Here is a 17,050-nt window from a genome sequence, read left to right on the forward strand (position 1 = left end):
GGTCAGGAGAGGTCTGCTTCGCCAAGTGGATCTCCTCAGGGCAGGCGGGGATCAAATTCTTGCGGAAGTGGCTTAAGCTTCTTAGTGCTGTGCTTTAACCCACTGCGCCACCAGGGAGGGCCCCTTATGATGTTACTTTTAAGCTTTTAATTTCCCTTTATGGTCATCAATTTTTGGAATGTGTGATCTTTTGCTCATTGAATGAGAGAACTGTGGAGAGTAATTCTTGGAGCTGTGAGGTCCTGCTTTCTAGCTCTTCCTCACTGAGAAAGGCAGGAAAAATGTCACATATTTTTATATTGTCATTGACTCAGTGTGACACAACTCTGTTAGAAATTTCTGTCAGCTAAGATTATTGACCTCCTGGTTTGTATATGAAATATACCTTCTTTAGGAAGTTATATGTATATACCTTCTTTAGGAATATGATTAAGTTGCATAGTTATTTAAGTTGAATAGCTATTTTATTACTGTTTGCAGAAGTAGCACTGTAAAGAGAATGTTCTTCCTTTATATTAAAACAAAGCAAAAACTTAGACAGCAGTTCAGGAATATGGTGTAATAGGATAAACAGTCTTAGGAAGTTCTAATCTGTGATGGGAGGGAATGGATACACAAGATGAGTGCATTATGTGCTTGGAAATTACCTGGCAATCTTGTTAAACACAGTATGATTCAGAAGGTCAGGAGAGAGGTCCCAGGTTCTGCATTGCTAACAAAAAAACAGGTGATTTTTGTCTACACTTTGAGTAGCAGGTACTAGATCAGAGGTCCCCACAGCTGATTGAACATGAGATTTTTGTATCTGTACTTTTATATTCTGCCAGGGGGAGTTAATTCAGTGTGTCTGCGTTAGAATTTAGCAATTTGTATTTTTGACACTCTTTACAAGATCCCAATTGCAGCTGCTAGCATTTAGGAATTATTACAGTAAATTAGTGCACCTCTACCCAGGTTGCACATTATAACCACCTGAGAACATTTAAAAGCAAATACTGATGCCTGGAATTTCACGCCAGACCAATTAAAACAGAATCTTTGAGGCCCGGGGCCTGGAATGAGTAATTCCTATAACTGCACTCCCCACCCGCATCTGCTTTAAGTTTTATCTTAACTGAACGTGTAATCATAATTAAGAAACATTTATATTGATTCTCAGCAGGCCATTTTGACTTAGATGTCTTCGATTTAGGTTTTGACCTTCTGACCCTTGAGGAAAAAGTCCTCTCTGAGAGGACACTGGATGGCATTGAAAGAATACAATGAGATATTTTCAGTCTTTGTAGAGATCCACTCAAGAATCTGTACTGGGCTACTACCACCTGGTAGGGATAATAACCGGAACATGTTGTGTATTTGAACCATCTGGAGATGAAATGTTTGTAAACATCTTCAAGCACTGAAACAGTCTGGATTCAGCAAGCTTCAATTTTTTCAGAATTTATGGCTCTTGGTGTACTAAGAGGTGTCAGGAAAAATTAGAACTGATTTTCCTGTCAAGATGGGTTGATGAATGTCTAGTCTATTGGACTTGCTATAACAAACTACCACAAGTTGGATATTTTGTAAACAACAGAAGTTTATTTCACAGTTTGGGAGGCTGGAGGCTTGAGACTAGGCCAGCCTGGTCAGGCGCTGTAAAGGACCCTTTGCCAATGGAGACTGTTGATTTCTCATTGTATTTGCTCGTGGCTGGAAGCAGCGCTGACAGTGTAAGTTTTTCATGATTTCTGAGGCTATGAGTCCCCTTCCTGAGGGACTCTGTCTTAATGACATTAACTGTGGGGGAACATGATTATTCATCCATAACTGCGGATGGTGAGGGTCGCAGGGAACTCTGGGCAATTTCTTAAATAGCTTTATGTTTCCAAAACTTCTGAACTATTTTCACTTTCTAGGTCTTGTTTGTATAGAAGTTGTCCCCCAGTAACCAGATTTCTTTTCCCCACCGTGTTTTAAAGCCAAGAGAATTAAACTTATCTGGGAAGCAATTTTAATTAACTTGCTATCCTGTTCTTAATATTGGCTAATAATACTAGATTTCACATTTACTGAATAATTTTCATGACTATAAGAAAACAGAATAGTTCTATGGATATTTTATATATACATATTGTGTTTCAACTAGCAAATAGATAAATTTCCAAAAGTTCTTGGATAGACTATTTAATATTTAGCAATTTCTATTAATTTAGCTTTTATTATTCAGAAAGATCTGTCTTTCCAACTTCTTTCAGGGATTGTGGCAATTCCTCAAACAAAAAGCAACTATTATATGCACAGTAGGTATGACATTTATAATTCTGAGGGCTGTATCATCCATTTAAGAGGACAAAAAAAGCATATATGAAGTATTTAGAGTGGTAATGCAAACTAACCTTCATGATACCATTATATAACACAAGATCCCTGCAAGAATATATTAACTTGTTAGTTTTTTGATGAAGTCAATAAATGAGCATCTACTTTGTCCCAGACAAATAGGTGTTGGGAGGCCTAAATATGAACAAAAATCTGACATAGGTTCTGTCCTTATAGAGCTAATAGTTTGACAGGCAGTTATGCATTAATTATGTCAACACAGAAATTGGTTTAAAATTGCAGCTTGGATAAGGGCTATGAGTAAGTAGTAGATCATCTAAAAATTTTGTAATATGCATTAACTAGTTTAAAGATCACAGAAAGATTCCCTAAAGTCATGACAAATGACTTAAGATGTAAATAAGCATAGGTACCAACCAGATTAGGAAAAGTAAATGGCATTTAAGCAGGGAGAATGGCAAGTTAAAAGGCCTTATGATGAAAGAGAACTTGAAGATTTTAAGAGTATAAGTAAATCCAAGAGAGGAACAAGGTAAACCAATTTCATGACTTTTGATGTGGTCAATGGGAGAGAAGATAGAAGGTGGGAATTGGGCAGTTATGGTGATTATATAGAGGAATGGAGAGATTTGAAAGTCTTAAGACAGAAAATTAATAGAATTAGGGTAGTGAGAAAGATATGGCAAGATGGCTTCTGGATTTATGGCTTACACAATTGCATGGATGGTGAAACTATTCACTAAGATAGAAAACACTGGAAAAATACTCAATTTGGAGAAATGAGCAGTCATGGGTGATGGATACAGTAAAGATATATGAGGAAAAGCCAAGTTAGGTATCAAGTTCTAGAGTTTATAGAAGAGGCTTGGAGATATAAAATTAAGTTACTGAATCTCTGGAAACAGGTGAAGAGGAATTGAGGTGGAGCAACTCTAATATAATATATACTTAAGATAATGAATATTGAGCCTGCAAAGAAAATAGAAGGGTGTCCAGAAGAATTAAATTTATGAGACGTGAACTAATTTCTTGTATATTTATTTTGAAGCCAATTAAAAAACCTGGGGAAATGTTGTTTTATTAAAGCCAAAGATTAGCAGATTTTTTTTTTTTTGAAAGGAAAGAGTAGATACCAGTGCTTCTGAATTATAAAGTGAAATAAGTGAAAAGCATAAAGAATCTTGACAATTTGTCTACATGGAAAGGTGATTGGTACCTTGGTTGTCTTGGTGGAGTGGTAAGGCATAAGTCAGATAAGAGTGAGTCAGATGAATAGGAGTTGAGGATATGGAGCCAATGAAAATAGACAATTTCAATGGAAAGTTTGTCCTCTCAAGGGGTTGGACACAGATCTGGGTGTGTCCAGAGGGAAATATAAGCTGAGTGGAACTCAATGGATATGACATTGAGAGGGTAGTGTTGAGAAGATTCTTAAAGATTTTGTTTTTATAGGTAAAGGGGTGGAGGAAAGGTGTTTGAAGTATATAGTGGACATCATGAGTAAGCATGTTTTGGAGACTTAGCAAACATACTGATCTAATTGGAAAAATGTGGAGTTTAAGTGCACTGAAAAATATATGCAGCTGGTTATCTTGATCTGTATGAAGAGTGTATGTATGAAGAGTGGTAGGATGGGGGAAGGGTTTCAGGGGGCAAGTGAAAATCAGACTAAAAATCAGGATGAGTTGAGACAAGGAGAGCATGTAGGCAGGACCTGATCTGTGCTAAGAAGGGAAAGAAAGTAATTTTGATGACCACACTGTAGATCTTTGTAAACGATGCTGTAATTAAATGAAATTATCATATTTCTGGAGGAATTTATACTTTATGAAACACTTTTGCAGGAATTAGTTCATTTTGATCTTTAATCAGTCTGTCTACCAAGGAAAGCTACTATTGACATTCAGAGTGAACAACACTGTTTTCCTAAAAATCAGATTCTCTGGTCTTTTTTCTTTCCTCTGGATTTTTTTTTTAATTTTGAGGTGTAATTTTTGTAATAACATACACAGATTTTAAGTGAAAGTTTACTGGATTTTAACAAATGTATAAACCTAGGAAACTTATACTTCTATCAAGATAGAAAAATAATCACTTCCTTTAGGAAATTCCTTTTGATTCTTTCCTGCCAGTCCTCTAGCCATTCTGTTTAGAAATCATTTTTCTGATCTCTGTCATTGTAGATTAGCTTTGTCTGTATTTGCGCTTCATATGAATAAAATCATACAAAATATGCATTTTAATTTCTGGCCTTTTTCAGTCATTATAGTGTTTTTCAAATCCATCTCTGTTGTTGAATGTAACAATCATTTATTCCATTTTAGAGCCAGTATACTCATATATGTCACAACTTTTATCCTTTCTCTTGTTGATAGACAGTTGTTTATTTTTAATTTTGGCTACTTCAGTTAATCCTTGTGGACATTTTCCTAAAAGTCTTTTTGTTAATATATATTTTAATTTCACTTGTGAAAAATGCCTACAAGTGAAATTTCTGGGTCATAGTTGATTAACTTCACAAGAGACTTTTACAAAGTGGGTCATACCATTGTATACTTATGAGCATCTTAAAACATTTCAGTTGTTGTAGGTTCTCATCAAAAATTTATATTAGTTTTTATAATTACTCTATCATTGTGCCTTTTGTTTATATTTTCCTGGTGCCTGATGGTGAACATCTTATTGTTTGTGATTGTCACTATTGCATGCCTTCTTTTGTGAAATGCCTATTCAGTTCACTTCCCAATGACTTGATATACATCCTTGACTTTTTCCTGGTCATAGGGGAAAAGTATTCAGTATTGTATCTTTAAGACTGTTGTAGCTCTAGGTTTTTAGTAGATGTCATCTGTCAGCTTGAGAAAGTTCCCTTCTGTTCCTAGTTTATGCAGATATTTTAACCATGAATGCATATGAAATATGTTAAATGCCTTCTGTTTTTGATCTATTGAGATATGATCATATGCCTTTTCTCTTCTGTTCTGCTGATGTGATGAGTTACATTTATCTCTTTCTATTTTTTGTTTTTCATATAAGAACTGGAGTGTAGGCCAAAGGTGCAGGGGGTGAAAGGATTCATCCAGACAGAGTGGGGAGCAGAACAGGCAGATTTACTGAAATATACTGTTGAGGGGAGTAGTGAGAGAGACAGGAGAGGTCTGCTGCACCATACATGGGTCAGCTCCCTGGCAGGAATTGAATTCAGGCTGTAGCAGTAGCAATCCTGAGACCCAAACTCGATGCCACCAGGGAGGCTATTCCGTTTCTCTCAAGTCAGCCTTACATTGTTGAAGTAAACCCTATTTGGTCATGGTCTATTTTCTTTTTTATATATTGCTAGATTTTATTTGTCAGTATTTGTTCTGTATATTTGCTATTCCATTTATAAATCTCTGGGTCTAATACCTGTGTTTTCCCCTGATCATTGTCATATTTTTTTTCCCTTTTTTGCCTGCCTAATAATTTTTAATTTTATACTGGATTTTGTGTTGCCATATTGTAGTGATTTTTAGATTAGTTTATTTCCTAGAGGAGGGCTGCATTTAATTTTACTAGGTAGTTAAATTACTGGTGGGACACTATGGTCATGAAGAGACTTGATTTTAGCATTTCTTAAAATTGAGTATTTTCACATTATTTTATTTAAGTCTTAGGTCACAATCTTTCATCCTGTGACTTGTTTTTAGTCCTAATGTATGACCTTTTGTGGCTTAAATAGAAAACTTGAAGCATTGGCCAAGCTTCTCTAATTTGACAGGACTTGAACTCTGAGATTTATTTTCCAGTTTGGGGTGCAGTGATATTCCTGTCTACTTCTTTAGCTTTGCTTCCTCCCCGACTGCCTGCTCCAGGTTCCTTATACTACCATTTTGTTTGTACATAGCTTAAGACCCAGAGAAGAATTTTACACACTTGTATGGCACTGTATGTTAAAAGATCTTCTCCTCACCTGCAAGCCACTCTGGCAGTCCCAGATTGAAACCTTTGGCTTTTTTAAGCCAATGAAACTTTTCTGTTTGACCTTTTTCACTGTATCAACTATGTGAACTGGAGGTGCTTCTCAGCAGAATGGACTGTTAAATGAATATCTCACCTAATGCCTCTTTTTTCAAGGATTGCTCTTTACCAATTTTTCTACTTTGGGTTGTTTTTTAGTATCTCAAAACAGGTTTCCTCCTATTATTTTCCTGTGTTTCTTGATCTAGCATTTATTCTGCTAAGTTTTAATCATTGATACAAATTTGTTTTTCTTTACATGAAAGTTTTTGAGAGTAAATGGTATGATTCATTTATCTTTATTATATTCAACGGTCTAATTCAGAGCAGTGCCTTTCTGTAGCATCTACTTAATAAATATTGAATTCAATTGTTAACTTTATGAAGACCAACTGTCATTCTTGATTATATGTTAGTATCTCTTTTCAGTGTACTACCCTGCATATGAGTTCCAAGCAGATTTAGATTTTAGAATGATTTAAAAACTTTTAAAATATTTAATTTTAAAATAAAAATTTCTTTATATATATATTTTTTAAAATACCATTTCCTTTTTTAATCAAAAGTCATCGTGGTCCTAACATGTATAGCTAATAATTTCTTCACTTTTTTCCTCATTACATGATGTTCGATTAATAAGAATTATTTTACATAATTCTTATTAGTTTGCATATTTTATCTTTATGTGCTTTTTCTGTGTATTTTCTTTTCTTTTTTTTCAAATTTTTTTTTATTACAAAGTTTATTTTTACATCATTTTGCACATTTTTTTTTCCATCTCGATTGTAATCCCCGTGGGTTTCCCATCACCAAATCACCCCTGTGCCACCACCATAGTCCCGTGCATTTCCCTCCCTCCCTCTTCTCCCCCCCCCGTTTTTGATCCCATTCCCCACTCTGCCCCCACAGAATGTCTCTGGTATATGGTTGTTCATTATTTTTGTTATTTTCTCGCCTGGTCCATTGTACTTCTGCTATGAGTGAAACCATCCGGTATTTTTCTTTCTTTCTGGCTTATCTCACTAAGCATGATCTTTTCCAGCTCCATCCAAGTTGCTGCAAAAGACATGTGTTTCTCTTTTTTGGTTGCTGAGTAATATTCCATTGCATATATGTACCACATCTTTCTAATCCAGTCATCTACTTTTTGGCATTTGGGCTGCTTCCATGTTTTTCCAATTGTAAATAAAGCAGCAATAAACATGGGGGTACAAGTATCTTTTTCAATCAGTGTTTTTGTGTCTTTTGGATAGATACCTAGGAGTGGGATTGCTGGGTCGTAGGGAAGCTCCATGTTTAGCAGTTTGAGGAACCTCCAAACAAAAATTTCTTTATATTTTTAACAATATAATTTGAGTTCACTTAATGTCTTTCATGAGATTCATAAAATTTCTAATATCTAAAATATTGGAATTTCAAAGTTATATCAAAATATATGATTAAAAATCAACTATACTAACAGCAAAACTACTTCATGCAAAATAGGCCAAGTATTTTTTTTAAAAAATTAGAATAATGATAATTTCAAATTCTTTGTGGTTTATGGTTGGAAATAATAATACTTTTATTTGAATACTTTTATTTAAAAAATATTCTTCAGTGTTATTATAAATCATTTTTTTTCAAACTCAGTCTAGTGGATGAAGAATGTGTGCCACCATATAAAAATTGTAGTAAAAAAATATAGTAATTATAGAGTTTTGGGATGGGTCACTCAAATTTGCTTATTATCAAGTTCAGTATTCTCAAATTATCAAGTGACTATAGCTGATCTTACTGAATCAGCCTGTCTTTATGTGTAATATTTTAGTCATCAACACTTATATAATTAACCATACTTTCCCCCCATAGCTCAGCATATCCTTGGATGAAAGAGATATAATAAACTGGCTTCTTTTCAAAGTTTTTGGTTTGTATACAAAAATTACTTATTGCCGATCTCATCTTAGGATCAGGCCAATCAGATGGTATCAATTTACAGAGTAGGTTTTATTATTCATACTATAACAAACCATAGTTGCATTTGTGCCCCTTAACAATTTGTCTTTTTTTGTTGTTTGAAAAATGTACATTGCTTAAAACTAAAAATCTTCCCTTTTCTTATTTCTTCTTTAGAATCGAGTTTCTTACTGGGAAATGCCCAGATTGTGGATTGGCCTGTAGTTTATAGTAATGATGGTTTTTGCAAACTCTCTGGATATCATCGAGCTGACGTCATGCAGAAAAGCAGCACTTGCAGGTAGGTAATAGAATAGCTCAAGAATCTTTTCTGAAGTTTAACAAAATGCTAAATGTTGTTAAAACTTGGATCTAAAACTTAGGTTCTCATACAAAAACTATAAAGGTAAAAGTTTATTAGTTTATCAAGGAGACTGAATTGGCAGTGGAAATACCTAGTTTCATAGTCATTGGTGAGAATTTCTGCAAAAATGAGTATTTTTGCATATCTGTGAATTTATTCATTCATTGAAAAAATAACTTCATTCAGCCACTATGAGAAAGGAACTAGCCCAAGCACAAATGACCAGAGGAACATCTCATCTCAGGAAGTCGCTGATGACATCAACTTCTTGAGTTGCTAAAAATGCTTTGATCAAAGTAGAATGAACCAGCAGTAACCATGTAGGACTTAGCTCATGGAGAACATCAAAATGAAGTCTTCATGTCCTGTATAAATAAATCATCTATACTTTATAATGTTAGTATATTGTACCATAGCTATTTTGTCTGCATTATGTAAATCAGAATCTGGCATTTATATTACTTACAACAATTCTTTAAAAAGTGTACTACATCTGTGAACTTAAAGGGAATATTACAAAAATAAATTATAAAAAAGAAAAGGAAAATCTATATAAAGAAATAATTTAGAAGTGAAAACTTTTCTACAATATTTTGGGAAGGCCAGATGGAATAAATTTTTCCTTGAATTAATTTTTCTGTGAATTTCCCACATAACTAAGCACTGAAGTCATGTTACTAAAAAACTACAGGGGGATCTGTATTACTTTCTACTCCAAATCCATTGATATTTTTGGAGGGAAAAACCTGGGGTTAAGGGACTTGCTCAGAAAACACAAAGATTTCTTTATCTTTTTTTCTATCTGTTTCATGCTGAGAAATATTATATGTGTATATAGATAAGTATATGATACATTATTTTGTATATATGTGCATCTATATACTTATATAAAATCTGTGTGTGTGTGTAACATGTGTGTGTGTGTATGCAAAGACACATACACACATAGCTATATATATACCTATAGATAGAGATATGTATTCATCTCCTGGAAGATGAATCTCCTGGGGATTTCATATTCTGCCACTAAATCTAAGCTCAATTACACATAAGAGTCCTTAGAAAGATGTTGCAAAATATTGATTGCTAGATCTCACATCAACCTTTCTGAATCAGAATTGCCAAAAGTAAGTAGGTGGAGATGGGAATCAGTACATTTAATCATCCACTTAGATGAGTCTGATGATTATCCAAGTTTGAGAAATAATCTCTTCAAACATTTTTTCCTTTACCTATCACCTCCAGCTTCATAGCCTTCACTAGCAGGAATGCAATTAGTAAACAAGACTGATGAAAACTGTAGCTCCCCTCCTGGAGAAACTCCCATTAATAGCACTGATGCTTTCTGTACCTTTTTACTCATGGGCGGATAGTAACCCTTGGGCTAAACCTGTCACTAATGAGTGTCTCCTACATCCTGGGAGACTGAGGTTGGTATTGAGAATCTCTGTTCCCTGTGCCTTGGTGGGGGTTAGGGTAGGAAAAGTTGGTTTTATGGTAGACCCCACCTATGTTGTAGGCCCCATAGGAGGTTCCAGGGGATATAGATGCCCCCTTTCCCACTTTCTCTTCTTGGACCGTGGACATAACAGTCCATCATCATCAGACCAAGCCTATTTCAAATGCCATCTTCTTCCTGAAGGTAGTTTTGATTCCCTCCACAAGGCATGGTTTTCCTTCTCTGACTTCCCATAATTTATCATTTGGCATCATCCTCAAGCTTTATCCCTTGGATTTTCATTGCCGTCACTTTTGTTGTCATTTTTAGTAATATTGTTCTTCCTTCTGTGTATGTTACAAAATCCTGCTGCTCTTTTCTTTCTCACCATGCATCTTTCCTAGCTTCTTGTTTTTGACATGAACAGTTTTTTATACAAAAGAGTTCATTATGAAAATGCTGGCATTTTATAATAGCTTAACATCCTCCCTAAAAGAGTCCTTTTTCTTTCACCACCAATTGTAGGTTTAAATGTCTTAAGGTTAAGATTGCAACCTTTTTGCTTTTGTACTATAGACACAGCTTGGTATTTTGCTGCTACCTGTAGAATTAGTTTGTTTTGTTTTGTGCTAAATTCTAATCTTGTTCTCATGTGCTTCCACATAACAGGCTTTTCTTCATTGTATTTCTTCCATGTGTAATGGTATTGGATTTGTGTGAGAACTTTGGGTCATGTTATGTTTTTTCACTGTGGGAAGTAGTATGCAAATTTCCCTCTACCTTTTCTTCACTATTTTTGGAGATAGTGTTTTCATGATGATAAACTCACTAATATAAGCAAGTACTTGATTACACACAATGATTAGTTTGTTTTGCTAATCTAAATAGTCAAATCAATTTTAATGTTCTTACCAGCAATGAAAAATAGCAAACGGTATTTAAGTTCTATCAGGTTTTCTTTGGGACACAATTTATTTTAATGCATACCGCTTCGAACTTTCTCATCCTATAAAAAAACTAAACTAGAGCCTTTTTATGTTTATTGTAGCATTGTTGAGGAATGAAGACCAGGATATTATAGAAGTTTTGAGTAATTTGGGATGTTATATTATTTTTAAATGTTCAATCAGAAAGGTAACCTAAATCATATGTAGGAAGGGTAATGGCAATGGAAAAGGTTAACAACATATTTGGTATAAACATAAAAAAAATTTATTTTAATAAACAAACAAAAATATCTGTATGTGATTCTGATTTTTTTTTGCATATAGTATTTTTTTCCATTTCCAAAACTTTGAATATGAAACACAGGAATGAGAATGTCAAGTGGAAAATTGTATGCACATTTAGAAATAGTGTTAATAGTAAAATTATAGAATAACTGAATTCCCATGGAAGGCAGAGATATATCACTTGACATTGAGAATATCCTTGTAAATAATTCAAAGAAATTAACTGACTCTAAAACGATACGTTTTAGACAAATATAGTTGAACTAAAAACTACAAATTGGTATCAGTTTGTGTTGAAAAAAAATGAGACACTTTATATTTTTAAAATATTTTTCAAATATTTATTTTAATTTTTTGGGGGGTTACATTTTTGCTCCAACTATGTATACATGTTTCACTCACCCTCTACTAATCCATCAGTGCCAGTATCCCATCTTCCTTCCTCTCCCATCTTCACTGGTAAACAATATTCTTTCACTGAGTTTAAGATTTATTTCTAGTGTATTTTGCCTGTGTATGTTTTCTTGTTATTTATGTTGCACAGGTGAGTGAAACCATCCAACATCTGTCTTTTACTTTTTGTCGTATTTAACATAACCACCTTGCAATATGTCCATTTTGTCCCAAATGTTACTAATTTATCTTTTTTACAGTGGTGTAATATTCCATCTGAGTATAGATAGCACAATTTCTTTATCCATTGGTTTGTCAAAGGGCCCTTGAGTTAGCTCCATGATTTGACAATTGTGGACAAACATGTACATAAGTGTAGATAAATCTTTTTGCATTAGAGTTTTTTTTTTTTTTTTTAAAGATTTATTTATTTGTGTATACAGAACTGGGGTACATGCCAGAGGCTCAGGGACGGCGAGAGGCTTCACCAGAGACAGAGTTAGGAACAGAACAGGCAGATCTAGGAAGTACACTGCTGAGGGGAGCAGCAGGCGGGTCAGGAAGGTCTGCCACGCCATGTGGATCTCCTCCGGGACAGGCGGGAATTGAACTCATGAGGAATTGGCTTAAGCTTCTTAGTGCTGTGCTTTAACCCGCTGCACCACCAGGGAGGGCCCTGCATTAGAGTTTTTACATTATTTGGATGATGCCTACTAGAGGTATTGCCAGATAAAGTTATCTTTCTATACAATTTGCTTATATGAATGAAAGTCAATAGGATTAATGTAGTGACTGGGTAAATGTTACGTGTTCTGTTAAGTATTAAATATAAATTATTTATGGGAAAATTTAAAAAATACATTGACATGTGGTTATAATATCAGAGTTTAAGATTTTTTTCTGTTTTCTTATCTTTTTTCTCCTTTGTCCTTCCACCCTTCCTCCATTAGACGAGGCACATAGGACTGAAATAATGTACCCTTATGTTATCATTGCCATTTCTCTGGGGAAGGTCTCTATTTTATTTCATTTCACTTCTTTTCCTCTTCCACAGTTATTTAATGTTTTTATTGCATATCTTTCTAATACCCCTTCTATTTGTCTATTATGTATGTATATTCTTGAAATAATGTTGCTTTGTGTGTGTTTGTTTCTAAGACCTGCATAATTCATTTTGTATACACTGATACATGGTTTCTTACTCTTTTCACTAAACAAAATTGTTGAGGGTTTTTTTTGTTTTTGCTTTATGATAATTTCATCATGCCTCTCTTTTGTATAATGAGGGCTCTGATGTTTTTCCAACATTTTTTTTAACTATTTATTTATGCATACACAATCTGGGGTACAGGCCAGAGGTGCAGGGCATGAGAGGACTCATCAGAGACTGAGTGGAGAGCAGAACATGTAGATCCACTGAAGTAGATTGCTGAGGGCGAGACAGGTAAGGCCTGCTGCTCTATGTGGGTCACCTCCCTGGTTGGGGATCTAACTTGTGCTGCAATAGCTGTGGATAGCTTCACAGTGCTGTGTTTCAACCCCTTGCACCATCAGGGAGGCCCCTGCAGCTATTATTTTATTTATCCATTCTACTATTTATGAACTCCAACTGTTGACATTTTGCAATCTCAAATGTATTGAGATAAACACACTCCTCCTATACATTTTCTTATGGTACTGTATGAGAAGCTGTCTACTTGTATACCCAGAAATAGGATAGCTGCCTAGTAGAATACATGCAGAATTTATAATTTAGCTGCTATCAGATTGCTGTCCAGAGTGGCCTTCTGTTTTTGCTCTCACCAGACATAAGTGAGAGTTCTAGTTCTGCTACAATTTTGTACTTCATGCAGCATCTAAATTTCAGTTAAAAAATCTCACAGGTACTTCCCATACACTCTCATTTTTGGAGTGGCTAAAATTAAAAATAATATTCTTATGACACTTCATTATTCATAGAAGCTTCAAATCTTGTCCCTTTTAGTACACAATACTTAGATTTGCAAGCCTTTGGAGTGTTTTGGTGTTTTTCTTTCTTTCTTTTTTTTTAAGGACAGAGCCTATATTGCACATTTAAATGTTTTGTGAGAATGGCAATTTAAGCCACATGATCTTTTTTCATAGGTTAGGCTGAAACTGTTTCAGCATTTTGCATTTTATTATCTTATGCAAAATGGAAATTTTAAAAAGTCCCATTTTTCTTTTTCACTTAGCATAGAAGAGAAAGAACAATCATTTAGGCAGGGAGGAATGGAGTGCGTAGATGTTTTCAAATTCTTTTTTCCCCTGGAAGGCCCATTAATAATTCCTTAACCAAGCCATCACATTAAGGAATGAAGCGGAGACATTAAGAGACCCTTTACTGGATGTAGTTCACGAGCAGTGTGATTAACCCAGGCTATGGGCTCTCAGAGCCAGACCCATCAGCTGGTGCCCTTGGCTGGAGGTTCGGCTTCTCAGGTTGCACTGAGGGTGAGTTCTCCGCCTCTGTCAGGTCCTGTAAGAAAAGGCCAGAGAGGTTCTGTCCCTTGGTTTTCTGACCACCTGTCATGGGTCTAACATTTCTGAATAAACCTTTTTAAGCCCCTATCAATAATGGATTAGGAGACTTCTGTGTTACAAACCACTGCATAAAGTAAACATGGACATATTCCAAAATGACCTCTTTTAGATTTTGAAAGCTGTATTCTTATTTGTTTCAAAATTCTTCTTATTCACTCTCTCCCAGGCTTCTCCTGCTTTTGGTTCTTTGACTAAAGATCCCAGCCCATTAATTTTTGTGAGATTTGACTCTTGTGGCCAATTTTGAGCCGGAGCCCACATTGCCAACTGCACTAAGTCAATCCGGGTGGTTTCTATGAAGAAGCATCAGTTAGCCTGAACTATACACTTGTGGATAATATTATCCTTACTAGTGGTGACTAAATGTTTGTAGTTTTAGTTCAGGAACAATGATAGACCTTTACTGGAAGATTCAGAGAAATTGGTGAGAGGCATGGTTAGGTCATATGCGTATATGGCTCTGCATAGATCTTTTCAGTTTGTAAGGTTCCTTTCTCCCTTGGACATCAATTCTCACCATTAAGTCATAAGAAGGTTTGTTTGTGAGTTTTTGGTGGCAGAACAAGAGATCCAAAAACATATAAATCCTGCTGTAAACCAAAATCATCTATTTCCCCCAAGTTTCTAAGAACAGACTATCCATGAAAGATGTGATGCCAGATGGACCTCCCCGGTGGCCTAGGGGTTAAGTCTCAGCACTATCACTTTTGCTGTCTGAGTTTGATCCCAGGCCAGGCAGCTGACCCACAAGGCACAGCAGACCTCTCCTGTCTCCTGCTGCTCCCCTCAGTAGATCTGCCTGTCCTGCTCCACACTCCCCACTCTGCCTCTGGTGAATCCTCTTACCCCTTGCACCTCTAGGCTCCAGTTTGTCTGTGCAAAAATACATAAAATCTTAAAAAAAAATATGATGTCAAATGCTCAGCAAAGCTGCCTGAGGAAACTCCTATACTTCCAAGACCCAATCTTAGCACTATTAATTAATTGTATGGCATGGGCCATGACAAGATCATCTAGGGACAGCCCTGGGTGAGTTTGTAATTCAGTCTTATGAGCTCACAGAGAAGAAAGACAAACAGAATATTGTGCCTCTTCCTTTAAGACACAGAGCCCCTGCCTAGCAGCAAGGGGTGTGACCCTGTCCTATCCTTGTAGAGAAGTGAGGGAGGGGGGGTGGGAAGCTTTCTGGGAACAATTCTCTGTACAGCACTTCTTAATTTATACCTTTATATATGTTATGTTTTTAATCCTCACTCTGAGTTATGTAACATCATTACCATTTTCCTGGTGAGAAACTTGTAGTCAGAGACATTATACGACTTGCCCATGAATGATCCCAATCTGTAGGTGATTCTCCACACATCCCAGATCTTGGTTATTTCGTGACTGCTCAGTAATATAGTAGCATCAATTACTTCTGTGCATCTAACTTTATTTTCCTTTCAGTAAATAAGAGTGCACTTGTAGACATCATTTATAATTACTGAAGGGGCACTTGAGTTTCTGTAATTTAAAAAATATTTCTAATATATATTCCTAGAGTATTGCAGTGGGAATGTCATGAGGGACATAGCAGGTGTGGAGCAGGTTTGCAAGGCCAGACTCTGCTGCTTGAGCAGAAGTTCTTGTGCCATTTATTGACATCACACAGGCTAGTAAAAGCGGATCATGCGACAGTGGTATGAGAAACAGGGTCCAGAGGGGGGGATAGGAATGGGGGACAAATTTTTACAAGGGATAGGAAAGGGAACACCATGACCATATATCGAGAGACATTTTGTGTGAGCAAAGTCTGATGCTATCACAGGCAGAGTTATCTCAAGACTACCATGGAGATAGTCACTTAATCAGGTCAACAGGTACCCCAGGCCCTGTCTGCCTCATGATATGAACTATATCCAGTAGGTAGTCAAGGAACATTCTATTGCGATTTGTAGAAAGAAAATAGGCCTCAGATGACCATGAATGGCCTGCTCATAGGAACCCACACGATAAGAAACATAAAACTATACATATATGTGTGCGTGTTTACATACATACACACACATATACATTTATACACACACACTACACATATTTAGTTTTAAAGCCTCATGATTATTATTTCTAGCTTGAACTTAAGCAGTGTGGTAACCTCAGTAAAGACTTTCGATATCAGCATGTGAAAAAGCCACACAAGCAAATATGCCACACCCATGGAACCATTGAGTTAGCCAGTATGGTCCGGACAGCTTTGGATGGAAGTGCTTTCATAGCATTGAAAGAACACTTGCTTTGGAAAAATTAATAGTACATTTCACTTGGCATTTTTTTATAGTTCATTTTGAAATAGCTCTTACTATTTAACTATTTCAGATATATATTCAATCACTGGAAATATGTGGTTTAGTACACATAAAGTGAAAAATATGAAATGTAATAAGTCAACATTATTTCTTCTAAAGTTTAAAGATTACAATATGGGATTTTAAAAACTTTTCTTTGTTTTCTTAGAACAGGTGATTTTAGCACAGGGAAGGCTAAACTAATGAGGAATATTAGAGAGTTTTCATTAATTTATTTGAAAAAATGTTATTTTCATCTTCTCTTTGTATTGTAGCTCTATCAGATTTGTGCTGTATTTCATCATTTTTATATATTATAAAGTGATATATTATCATATAAATTTCCAAAATGTTTCATTTTTCACCTTTGAGTTATAACAATTTTTAATCCTATTAGAGGTAGTTTTTTCATAATTTTGCTCCCAGTAGCTTGTTATATTATAGATGTTTCTCTTCTTGTGTTTTTCTGTTGGCTGGCTAT

At 35.4% G+C, this 17,050-nt stretch overlaps 1 protein-coding gene across 1 annotated transcript in view; it reads left to right on the top strand.

The window, feature by feature from the left end:
* The window catches only part of KCNH5 (potassium channel, voltage gated eag related subfamily H, member 5), a 258,103-nt gene that overhangs the window by 11,306 nt on the left and 229,747 nt on the right, over nucleotides 1-17,050 (top strand). Inside the window, exon 2 of the mRNA XM_004681802.2 lies at nucleotides 8,434-8,557. Coding sequence (XP_004681859.1) covers nucleotides 8,434-8,557 — 124 coding nt within the window. The remainder of the gene's footprint in view (nucleotides 1-8,433; nucleotides 8,558-17,050) is intronic.

This window comes from Condylura cristata, unplaced genomic scaffold (assembly GCF_000260355.1).
Source record: "Condylura cristata isolate star-nosed mole 26May11 unplaced genomic scaffold, ConCri1.0 scaffold00013, whole genome shotgun sequence".
NCBI classification, from domain to species: Eukaryota; Metazoa; Chordata; class Mammalia; order Eulipotyphla; family Talpidae; genus Condylura; species Condylura cristata.